Raw genomic sequence first — 12,228 nt, 5'->3', positions numbered from 1 at the left:
TGCGCGCGTGCGTGCGCGAATGGCGTGGCATAGACTCACAGGAATCTGCAGCAGCATATTTTTATTAGTTGGGCAGCAGCTTTGTCCTGTCCTAGCATGCTTTAAGTGCGTGTGTGTTAGTGTGTGTGTGTGTGTGTGTGCGCGCACGCACGTGCGTGCGTGTGTGTGTTTGTGTGCCCTGAACGGAGCACAGTTTTCATTTGTAATCATGCCGATATGTCTTGTGTCATTTCCTGTACTTACTTTTCTAGTCACTTAATATTGCTAATTAAAAAGAGTAATTAAGCAGAGGGAGTTTCATAAGGAGGGAGGAGGAGGGGGGAGGGGGGGTGGAAGGAGGGGAGAGAAAGTGAGGGAAAAGTAGTCAGGGTGGGAGGGAAGAGTGAACTTGCAATAATTGGAGGGGGGGGGGGGATTTTTCTTCCTTCCTTGCTGTTGTCGTTTTCCGCCATCCAGAAAAAAAAAACCCCACTCGGTTGCGGCTCAGCTCGCTTGGAAATGTATCACTTGAATTGATTAAAGCCTTCATGCTTTGATTAATTAGGAGGAGTAGCAGGAAGGCAGCAAAGGAGGTTGAGAAGACGTCGGAGGAGGCAGGATGCGGAGGATGGATCGATGGACGCTGCTCCTCTTCTTCACCGTCGGGCTCCGCAGCTCGAGAGCAGGTAGGAGGAAGGCGTCAAAATATACGCTTTTTATTGGATGTTCTTTTAAATGATGTTTCTAAAAAGTTGACACGAGGGCAGCACATTGGCCAAGAAAAATGTGGCAGCAGTGGCAACTCAACGTACACGAGTGACCCGACCTTTGCCTTTTTTTTCGAGCTCACTCAATTATTTGTCTTGAGTTGTGTGCAAAAATTTGAGTTGCAAGCACGAGATGGTGGCAGCGAATTTCCCAACATTAGCAGCAGTTTGGCAGATAGTGAGCAATTCTTCAAAATGGAGGCCAAGTGCCTGCGTGAAGATATTTAGCGCCGTTCAAGTTTACGATCAGACTAAACATGCTGTCTCATGAACTTTACCCTGAAGTCCATTAGCTTCATGCTAACACATAATGGAAATACAATACGCGGGGCTAATGAAACTAGCATCAATATTCAAGTAGTTGTAAACATTTGAACAAGAGCTTTAAACACAAATGGTAGCAACACATTACAACATAAGCACTATATTTCCATTTATATATATATATATATATTTATTTATTCCTATTTCTAAAACAATAGTATATCTTTCAAAAAAGTTTTTGAGGAAAAAAAAGAAGTTGTATTTTCAAGTTAAGGTCAAATGTTTGGCTTTCAAATGAGCTTTTGAAGACAAACTTGAAATCAGGGTTTCACTTTCATAAATTGAGTGGATGGAAGTTGACACGCTGCGTCATCACCTCCACCCAGAGGCCCTCAGGGAGGTGATGGACACCTTGTTAAACTATCCCTCCCTGCCATCTTGTGTGCAAACAGGCTCGTTTTTGTGCTCTAAGTACATGTGCAAATTTTTCATTTTCCTTTTTTGACGACATTCGGTGAGCAAAAATGACCCACTTGTTGCTAGGCAGATTTTAGTGATCCATGCCCCATGCGTGGATGACAAAAATGATACTTGGCAGAAATCTCAGTGCTTAAAAAAAAAAAAAAAAGGGCCCAATGGCCAGTTTTCTCATTGGCCATGATGAAAAATGCCACTTGTGACTTGCTAAAATGTAAAGGATTCAAATGGTCACTGCCCCCCTCAGCTAATTGGGGAGGTTGGGGGGTGCAACAGATCTACGATTGAACCCAATGTAAGAATTTGACCTGTGGCTCTTGTTGCTAGGTCGAGTTCATTGGGCTCGATGACAAAAATAACTGCTTGTTGTTGGAGCTCAATCACATTGCCGGATGAGCCAATAAAAAGTTTGACCATTTGTTGCTAGGCAGATTCTGCAAGGGATCAAACTTATCATGCCTGATAAAAAGAAATGACCACTTGATGCAATGCATAATAATTCATGGCACTTAAGTCATAACTGCAGCGTGGACCAAAGAAACAAAAGTGCTGTGTTCCACCACTTGTTGCTAGGCAAAGGTTTCACACATGAATTTGAGCAAATATTGAGAATAATATTTGGTAGCGAAAGATAAAAGCGGCGCCGTTTGGAGGCGTCAGTGCCTCTTAACTCTTTGACTGCCAGACGTTTTCAGAAAAGGGATGCCGTGGGTGCCAGCCGATTTTTAAGCATTTTGACTGATCTTTCAAGGTCCATAGAAAATTATGTGTTTAGACTATGGAAACACACATACTGCCAAAACAAGATTGGACTCTCATCTTCCATCAGAAAAAAAAAGTTTGTTTCTACCTTATTCCGTTTTTGAGTAATCAACAATAGAAAATGGTTAGTTTCACCTGTTTTGAAAAAAACGTCTTTTAACGTCTTTGGCACTCCTCCATAGGATTTTACGAAACGTTATTTAACATTTTTTGCAGTCAAAGAGTTAATGTTGAGTGGCTACTAACGCTAACCCAAGTTACACAGATAAGACGTGTACCATGAGTGGGGAGTAAAACTCGCTGAATTGTCTTATTGTTATCAATATGATGCCTTTTATTATTTTTGGGCGCTGTACAGCCGCTGCACATTTATTGGACGCGCCAACTATGTGTTTGGACTTGTTCTTCCATACCTGCTCTTTCTTTGCGCCTCGCTGCATATTTCAACCTGCGCTGCGGCTTCAAATTCTACTGCTGTGACAATCAGTGGTGCTTTAAACTTGAACTTTTGTGAGTGCTGCTCATTTCTTATGCCGACCACTGTTACTGTATTCTAAATGGCATTTAAAGCCGCGGGTGTCTCTTCTTTTTCGTTTCATGGCTCGTGTAGACCCAAAAGAAATTCGTTTTTAGCTTCACTTAGTAAATTCTTCAGCTGTAAAGAAGCAAAGTATGAGCCTGAGGGACTTTTAAAATCAACGTTAGGTAAACTCCACATCGACGCAATCATTCTGCCTTTACTTTCTGAGAACCTATTTAACATGTTTGTAGTTGACCTAATTTAGATACATTGTTTTATCGTGATTGTAGTCATTAAATGTCTTTTTTATTCCATTGTCACTATCCGATACTTTTTTTTTTTTTTTTGGGGAGGGAGCGGTCACGTTACTAAATAAATGCAGGCATATCAACATTGGCCAATAAAAAGCGTGTCCAAATTTCGCGAGGTACCCTGTAGTCAACTACCTTTTGTTTCAATAAAAAACATGGGTGCTTGTTGCTAGGCAGAGTTCATAGGTCTCAAATCACAAGCTGCTGCAGTGGCCAATGAAAAACATACGATGTGCAGAGTTCATAAGCCTCAATCCTAACTGCCCCATGCGCCAATGAATAAATATATCTAATTGTTGCCGGGCAGAATGTACTGTATAGTAATCAAACATTTCCCCTTATGTCACTTGTTGCTAGGCAAAGTTCACAGGGCTCAAACCTAACCCAGCCGCGGGCCCAATGAGAAGATTTGCAAAGTGTTGCTATGTAAAGTTTATAAAGAACTTCTATCACAACCACCACATGGACCAATGAAAAATCGATTTAATTGTTTGCTTGGTAAACTAAAAAGGTCTTAACATAACTGGCCAACAAGCAAATGAGCATTTGTCTGGTTGTTGCCGGGTGGAATTCATATAGGGCTCAAGCTAGGGCAGGTGCAGGGTGCAAACTTTATAGCAAACCCTTACACCTGGATGACACGTCCTTGTGAAATCTACAATTTCAGCTGTCAATCATCCCTGGAAGGGTTAACATGCTTTCGTACACGACTTTATGTGTTGTAAATAATGCGAACAGTCAAGTTTGGCCCGGGGGTCTTATTAGCGTGCTAACTCGTAGCCGCAAGCGTGACCTCTCATAGGTATTTCCACTATTGTGCCTTCACACAAGTGCAAAATAAGTTCGCCAATCTTTATATTAACATTAGTCCTCATGTAATGTGAAGGTCATTCACATCATGGAAAAAATATGTTGCTTTAAAAAAAAAAAAAAAAAAAAAAGTCATGATGCGAAAGTATTGCACATCTGATGTGAGAAATTGTCTTTTTTTCCTCCCCTTTTTTATATGATTAATTAATTTTGGTACATAAACAAAAGTTTATATATATATATATATATATATATATTTATATATCGAAACATAGTCCTTAATAAATTAACATTTTCTCATCTAGAGTATTACAGCCTTGGAAGGACGTACATCGGGTCCAATTTTTTTTATCACGGCTGCCGCCATCTAGTGGACTGAAGTGAAATCATTGCTCGCAAGACAAGGCAAAAAAAGAATAAGAATAATAATCGTGCCGAGCAATGGGGCAGTTCTTGAAAAATGTGCCATTTGAGTCAGTGGCAAGCGGAGGTATAAGAAATCTTTGGGAAGGTGCTGGACAGCGCGACGGCGTAGGAACGCGCTCCTGGCTCTCTTTTTGTTCACGACGTGATGTGCCCAACAGCCAAAATGAGAGCATGTGTGAGACCCGCTGACTCGCAACATGATGACTTTGAAGTGCCTTTGACACCCCAGCGAGAATCGCGATCGACCGGGATTACGTACACACCGATGCTAGTGCTAATGATCCGTCCACTTTATCGTTTGCGTGCGTGCGTGCGTGCGTGCGTGCGTGCGTGCGTGTTGCCAGACAGCAGGAGAGCTTTTTTCATTGTGTTTGATCCAAGAGGAAATGGAACACATGCTCCGTCCATCCTATTCTTTTACTTACCTCTTCTCATTTCTTCTCATTTTGGGATGTTTCCACCATAATTGTTTTTCTACATGAAAACAATAAATATATTTTGCTATTTTGCTTCTTTTTTTTATCCAAAGCAATGAGAAAAGTTGAATAAAACCTAGATTAAAAATATATATTTTTTTTAATGCCTCAAATGTTTTGTTTTTGTAATTCTTTATTTTTTAAGTGACCTTTTGGGGTTAAAATTTTGCATGTTTGATTTTAACCCAGTGGCGTCAACCTCATTTTTGTCTCGGACCATCATAGTCACATTATTGGTTTCCTTCGGAGGGCCGAATATAATATATGATTGCTTCATATTAAAAATGGATCAGAAATGGCCTTAAGTCACCTGTTTTTTTAACTGAATAGCCAAGAAAAATAATTTGGGGTTTTCTTTTTTTCCACCCAAAGCGACAAGGAAAGTCACTGTTGTTTTACATAACCACATTTTATAAGGTAAAACAAAAAATAAGAAAAGAAACTTGAATTTGAAAATTTGAAGGGGAAAAAAATGATTACAAAAAGACGAGCCCAAAATTATTTTAATTTTTCTGATTTATATAAAAGTAGTCAAATACAAGATTATTTGTGATCTTAAGCTGATAAAAAAATTAATTTGATATTTTTTGTTGTTGTTCCCACCGTAAAGCTACACAGTATCTAATTTTTCCTTCAAACAACCAGCCCCCCCCCCCACCCCCAACCAAAAAAAATCAGTGTGAAAGGTTTGTTGTTGTTTTCATTGCTTGTGTGTACGCTTCAGACTTGCCAACCAAACCGGACGTGTCGTGACAGTTTACATGACAGTTTCGTGTCATGAAGCGGGCGGGGCAGCTCGCGCCACTTAACATTCTTATCACATTATTTCCCTGACGACGCACTAATCACAACCGGCCCAAATTACAAAGAAGCGCACCTGCTGACCCCCACTCAAATACTGACAGGCGTCCGCTTTCCAGTTATGCCTGCCTGTTCAATTATTCGATGTGATTGAAGGTGTACAAAAGTATTGGGACACGTGCTGGAAGCCCAAAAGAGGTCGAGCACTCCAGAAGGTGAGAAATGATTGACAGATTGGTAACTTTATGCCTCTTTCAACTGGTCCTCAGGCCATGCAGCTGCAACTCCTGTGTGTGCGCACGCGCGCGCGTGTGTGTGTGTGTGTGTTGCCACCCATGCGCTAATATTTGACGGCAAAATCATTTTAGTCATTCAACCCTAGTTTCTATCCCAAACCCCAAACATAGCCATTTTTTTGTTGTTTTTAAGATAAAAGCTAAATATTACATAACCTTTCATTTCATTTTTGAGACAGAGCCACTTTGCCCTGGTCTAGTTTTAGCTGAGAAACCAGACAACCGGCATTTTAACGCCGTTTTCTCAGCCAGTAAAGCAGCAACAAAAGCAAATAATTTAGTAGTCGCCACATAAAGGTAAAAATTACAAACACATGGACAGTTGGACACACATAAACACAATACATCTGGCAGACTTTAACAAGACATGTACGTGCGTGCGTGCGTGCGTGCGTATGAAAGCTTTACGTAATGCTTACAAATCCACGTGAAGATGATCCACACCAGTCGAGACGTGTTCTCCACTTATTAGCTTCTCTCTCAAGAACCTCCTTTTCATGGCTTTCCTTACGTGTGCATGGAATGTTGCTTATTTTTTATTTTGCCCAGCAAAAAAGTTATGAAAATATCATTTGGAGCATTCCAGGAACCAAAAAATGTTTTTAGAAGTAAAAGAATTGCTCCCAAAAACGTATAAATATGTTCTATATTAAATGTTACCATGGTTTTAAAAACGTATTTGTACATTTTTTATTTTTTATTTTATGCTAGACCATACAAAAGGCTTTGATGAAAGAACACTTGGTAATGGTAGTAATTACAAAAACAGCCAGCGGGTGGCAGCAGAGTATAAGAGAAAAAAAGCAAAAAGCTCTTTTCCCCACTGCTTTAAACAGATTTGTGAACAATGTGATAAAACTTAGCTATATTCTAATGCTAATTGCTACAATTTTATTATTATTATTTTATTATTTCATAGCAATAAAACGCAATATTCTGTGGGCCTTGCAAAATCAGTCAACATCCAGCAAAACAGCCGGGAGCAAAGGGAGTTGCTTCAGTGAAAATGGCTGGGAGTGAACGAGTTAAACATCAAAGACAATTTTGGGTCGTCAACGCAGCTAACATGCGTGTTTTTGTAAGCATTAAAGAGACTTTAAAGTTCAGCAACAATGTACCTAATGTATGTTTTTTCTAAGCATCAAAGACGATCGAGAGTATTCAATGAACATAAGAACTATGTTTCTTAACATCAAAGAATTTCATCTTCAACAACACACGTGTTTTTGCAAACATTGAAGACTAAAAGGCAATGAAAGAACCCAAAATAAGTGGTTTTTTTTAAATAAAATCAAAGACACTTTAGAGTCTAAAAAGACCTCATTTCTAATCGTCAAAGACAATTGAGAATATTCAATGAACTTCACGTATACACGCTTCCGTAAACGTAAAATAATTGATACGTCACACGCCTGTTTTGTAATCATCAAAGACACTTTATTGTCTTAAAAGACCTAATGTACTAACTAGTTTTTGTAAACATCAGGGACAAATGACAGCGTTTGTTAAAAAACTTTGTTTTCCAACATCAAAGGCAGTTTAGTCTTCCGCAAACATCAAAGAGAAATTACTCTTGAACGTGCCTAACGTTTTCATAATCAAAGACAATTGAGTCTTGGATTAAGTAAACGTACAGGTTTTTGTTAGCATGAGAGCGAATTTAGAGCATTCTGTAAACGCTTACATTTTATTCGTCAAACATCCAAGACAATTTAGTCTACAAGGATCTTAATGCACATGATTTCGTAAACATCAAAGACCCTTTACATTTCTCATCCACCTGCTGTACATTGTTTTGTAAACATTAAAGACAATTTAGAGTCTTTGACGAAGCCAATGTTGGAGTTCCCTGTCTTGTCTTTGGCAGGCAGTCCAATCGACGTCCTGAAGGTTCTGGAGCTCTCGGAAGACATGGAGGGCGTATCCCTGGAGGCCGGGCTGTGCACCAGCCGGACGGGCCGAGAAGAGCCGGACCTCGCCTTCAAGATCAACAAAAAGATCCAACTGAGTGCTCCCACAAAGCAGCTTTTCCCTGGTAAAATAAAGTCCTGCCAGCGGGTGATGAACTGAAACGATTTGGACAAATGAGCTCAGCTTTCATGTGCTCCTCAGACTCTCCATTTCCAGAAGACTTCTCGCTGATGACCACGGTTCGAGCTGTGAAGGGCTCGCAGGTCTTTCTGCTGTCCCTGTACGACCCTCAGGTTTGTGTCACACGAGTCCATTCCGACGTCAGTGCGTCATTTGTTTTCACATGTTCGTTCATGAATTACGGCACCCCATAATCACAACATTCTTTTTTTTTTTTTTTTTTTTTACTTTGCAATTGTATTCCAAATCTTTGGAAAAATTAGGAAATCAGATGGGGAAGCTCATTTGCTCCCAAAAACGTATAAAACGTTCTATTTTAAATATTGCCATGGTCCCAAAAACATATTGATACTTTTTTTTATAGGGCGGGGGGGGGGGGGGGGGGGTTATGCTAGAGCATACAGAAGGCTTTGGTGCCGCTTCTGAACTGAAGAGGTGGCTTAAAGCAATGGTAGTTATTACAAAAACGGCCAGCAGGTGGCAGCAGAGTATAAGAGATCAACCAGGGCCATGTTGCAATTTTTAAACAGATTTGTGAACAATGATAAAACTTTGCTCTATTGTAATGCTAATTGCTGTGAAATGGAAACAGATCAACTATTTAAGAGACTCAATTTTTTCTTTTGGGTAGGTTCCATGTTTTTATAGCAATAGAAGACAATATTCTGTGGGCCTCGAAAACCAGTCAAAATCCAGTTAAAAAGCCGCACACTCGTCTATATAAGTTCCCACAGTTGATGTCAGAGCACAAAGCAAGCATTAAGTCCAAGAAGTCGTCTGTAGACCTCTGAGACAAAAAGAAAAGTCGCGGGAAGGGTTCAGTACGATTTTTGAAAATGGCTGCCCACCAATCCTCTCTGTTCACCTTCATGGAAATTGCTGAAAAGTGAAGCGGGCAAACTGCAAAAAGATTTGAGCTTGTCGTTGCTGCCAAACGGGCGTCAATCATCATGTCGTCATTATGGGGTGTTGAATTTAGAGGAGAGCAATAGGTTGACTTTTGGAATAAGGATGTAAGGATGTTGTTGTTGTTGTCGTCACAGGGTACACAACAATTGGGTTTAGAGATCGGACGTTCTCCCGTCTTCTTGTACGAGGACCACGAGGGTCAGCCCAGCCCGGAACTTTACCCCACTTTTAGGAGGATCAACCTGGCGGATGGCAAGTGAGTGCAAATTACAATTGCCAGAGTTCAACCAGCTCAATGTATGTGTTTTCCTTACATCAAACACAACTCGTCATTTGTGCTTACAAAAACAAAGACCGTTTGGTATCTTTCCATAGTGAGCTAACGTAAGAGTTTTCATAAAGAACCCTTGAATTAAATTTACGTACGTGTTTTTCTACAACACCAAAGTCAATCTAGAGAATTCCGCTGGGTTCATAAACGTCAAAGTCAGTTTGGACTCCTCAACTGTTTTCAAAAAATAAATGATAGTTTAGTTCAACAAACAGTATTTTTCATAATAGCAGTCACAATTTGTCTTTGATGAACTTAATTTAAAAAAAAAAAAAACACATCAAAGACAATTTTGCAAACAAAGAGAATCATCTTCAAAGAACCGAATCGACATGTTTTTGTAAACTTCAAAGACATTCAACCTGCCAAAGGCGTGCGTTTTGTGAACACGCGAGAGACCATTTAGGAGCTTGACGATTGTCAAATACATGTTGACAATTTGAGGCTTCAACTAGGTGGCACCGAGTGGCCTACAGTGTGAAGGGTCAGCGGGTCGCGCTTTACTTGGACTGCGCCAAGCTGGAAACCTTGGAGCTTTTGCGGGGACCCCACGCACACGTCAGCACCGACGGCGTCACCGTGTTCGGAACGCGACTGCTGGACCAAGACGTCTTTGAGGTTGGCTTTAAGATATATATATATCTACATACATATATATATATATATATATATATATATATATATATATATATATATATATATATATATATATATATATATATATATATATATATATATATATATATATATATACTGTATATGAAAGATTTATAAACAGTATTTTATTTCAAAAACATAAAAAAAAAAAAAACAATGTTAATATTTAATTTAAATCTACGGAAGAGGATTAGGGCCAGTGAAGAGAGAAAAAAAAGTTTAGCAAGATTCTCACTTTAATTGACTGCCAGACGTTTTCAGAAAAGGGATGCCGTGGGTGCCAGCAAGGTCCACAGAAAATGATGTGTTTGGACTATGGAAACACACATACTACCAAATGAAAGATTGGACTCTCATCTTTCATCAGAAAAAAAAAAGTTTGTTTCTACCTTATTCCGTTTTTCAGTAAGCAACAATAGAAAATGGTTAGTTTCAGCTCTGTTTTGAAACAAACGTCTTTTAACGTCTTTGGCACTCCTCCATAGGATTTTACTAAACGTTATTTAACGTTTTTGGCAGTCAAAGAGTTAATCACAGAATTCTGACTTTAAAGTGAGAATTCTGACTTTAAAATCAGAATTCTGAGAATAAAGTGAGAATCCTACCAAACCTTTTTTTTCTCTCTCTTCACTGGCCCTAATTTCCTTCCGCATAAATCCCTCATAATTATTTGTATTTTTTTTTTTTTTTACTGGACAGGGTGACATCCAGCAGCTGCTGCTGGTGGATGACCCCGGGGCGGCCGAAACCTACTGCGCGGACTTCATCCCCGACTGCGATGCCGCATTACCCTACGATAGCATCGTCATGGACATCGCCGCAGACGAGGTTTTAAATTGTCTAATGATATGATGGTAATGTCAAAAAATGCCTCGAAAGTGGGCAGGAAAAAGGGAATAAGCCCAATGAAATCATAAAATCTTATGATATATTCTCGATGGTTATTTTATCTAGCAGGAAAATCCCCATTCACTTTCATTTTATTTTTCCTGGTGGTACGAAAACAAGCGAGGTTTATTTTTCGACTTGTATATGTCAGATTGTTTTAGTTCCAAAGACTACAAATGCTTTTTTTTTTCCCGCCTAACACTGTGTGATTTACGATCTGGCTGTGGGCTCAAAAGCGCTGCAGGGTGTCTTGTTGGGGGGAGAATTTATTGCAGTCACTCCAGATCCTGATGATGAAAGAGTCTGGTCCAAATTGAAAGGAAAACAGTGGAGAAGGTTCAGCGTTTGTTTTTTTCACTTGTTTAAACCGCATTGGAGAAAAAAAAATGTATGCAGTTCTCTTCCAGATGTGGTCCAAATAATCTTGAGTCTGTCTCATCATCGTATTATTTTTTTGGGGTTTTGGTTTTAATTTATTTGAAAGTCAAAGTCAACAGTTGTTGTGATACGCTGTTAAAAGTAGTACCGTGACAAGATTTCACAAAAAGGACGTCCAGTCTCAGGAAAGTTTTGTTTTCTTTTGCGTGTGAAAAAAGAAAAAAAAAATCTCCCCAATTCTTCTTCCTCGTCGTGATACACATAAAAGCAGAGATGTCAAATCCAGGTCCAAGGGTAAAAACCCTGCCATAGTTTGGCTTTAGCCGCTCGTGCTAGCTAGCTAGCGCCTTAGCAGGTAAACAAGCACCCGGGGGCGCTAGCTTGAGAGCTGGCTAGCTAGCAGGAGGGGCTAAAGTCAAACTGTGGCAGGGTTTTTTACTTTCTGGACCTCAATTTGCCACCTCTGCATAAAAGCAGCAAGAAAGTTGATGTCAAACAAGTTCACCGCACCGCTCATCATGGATATTGAAGATGATCAGAGGTGGCAAATCCAGGTCCAGAAAGTAAAAACCCCGCCAGTTTGGCCTTAGCTAGCTAGCTCTTTAGCGAGCTCCCCGGTTGCTTGTTTACCTGCTAGGGAGCTAGCTAGCTATCACGAGGGGCTAAAGCTAAACTGTGGCAGGGTTTTTACTTTCTGGACCAGGATTTGCCACCTCTGAAGATGATCCACTGTGTGTTCTTCAGGTGGACGTAACGCCCAAGAGGCCCGTGGTGGAGGAGTTGGACGAGTATGACGACTTCAGCGACATCTACCAGGACGTGTCCGTCTCCACGGTGACGGTCGGACCCAACCTGACCGAGTATGAAGTAAGGGTGGCGTCTGTTCCTATTTCCCGCTCTTTTTTTTTTTTTTTCCTCCTCGCCTCTCACCTCTCATTCGTTGGACAGATTTTCGAATACGAGGACTACGACAACTCCACGGACGACTACCAGGTGAACGAGTACGAGTACGAAGATGAGGAAGTGGATGAGCGATACAGGCCGGCCGAGAGGGAAGGAGGATACGGTCTGGACACGCAGGTAGC

General features: G+C 40.3%; 1 protein-coding gene across 3 annotated transcripts in view; it reads left to right on the top strand.

The window, feature by feature from the left end:
• The window catches only part of LOC144054686 (uncharacterized), a 45,589-nt gene that overhangs the window by 10,332 nt on the left and 23,029 nt on the right, over positions 1-12,228 (top strand). For all 3 annotated transcript variants that reach the window (XM_077569889.1, XM_077569890.1, XM_077569891.1), the window contains 8 exons: positions 545-665; positions 7,757-7,924; positions 8,002-8,093; positions 9,024-9,145; positions 9,676-9,838; positions 10,577-10,705; positions 11,888-12,010; positions 12,092-12,223. In XM_077569889.1, the coding sequence (XP_077426015.1) occupies positions 599-665; positions 7,757-7,924; positions 8,002-8,093; positions 9,024-9,145; positions 9,676-9,838; positions 10,577-10,705; positions 11,888-12,010; positions 12,092-12,223 (996 nt within the window). In that variant the 5' untranslated portion in view covers positions 545-598. The remainder of the gene's footprint in view (positions 1-544; positions 666-7,756; positions 7,925-8,001; positions 8,094-9,023; positions 9,146-9,675; positions 9,839-10,576; positions 10,706-11,887; positions 12,011-12,091; positions 12,224-12,228) is intronic.

The sequence above is a fragment of the Vanacampus margaritifer genome, chromosome 7 (assembly GCF_051991255.1).
Source record: "Vanacampus margaritifer isolate UIUO_Vmar chromosome 7, RoL_Vmar_1.0, whole genome shotgun sequence".
Taxonomy (NCBI): Eukaryota; Metazoa; Chordata; class Actinopteri; order Syngnathiformes; family Syngnathidae; genus Vanacampus; species Vanacampus margaritifer.
This window is presented reverse-complemented; position numbering and strand designations above follow the sequence as displayed.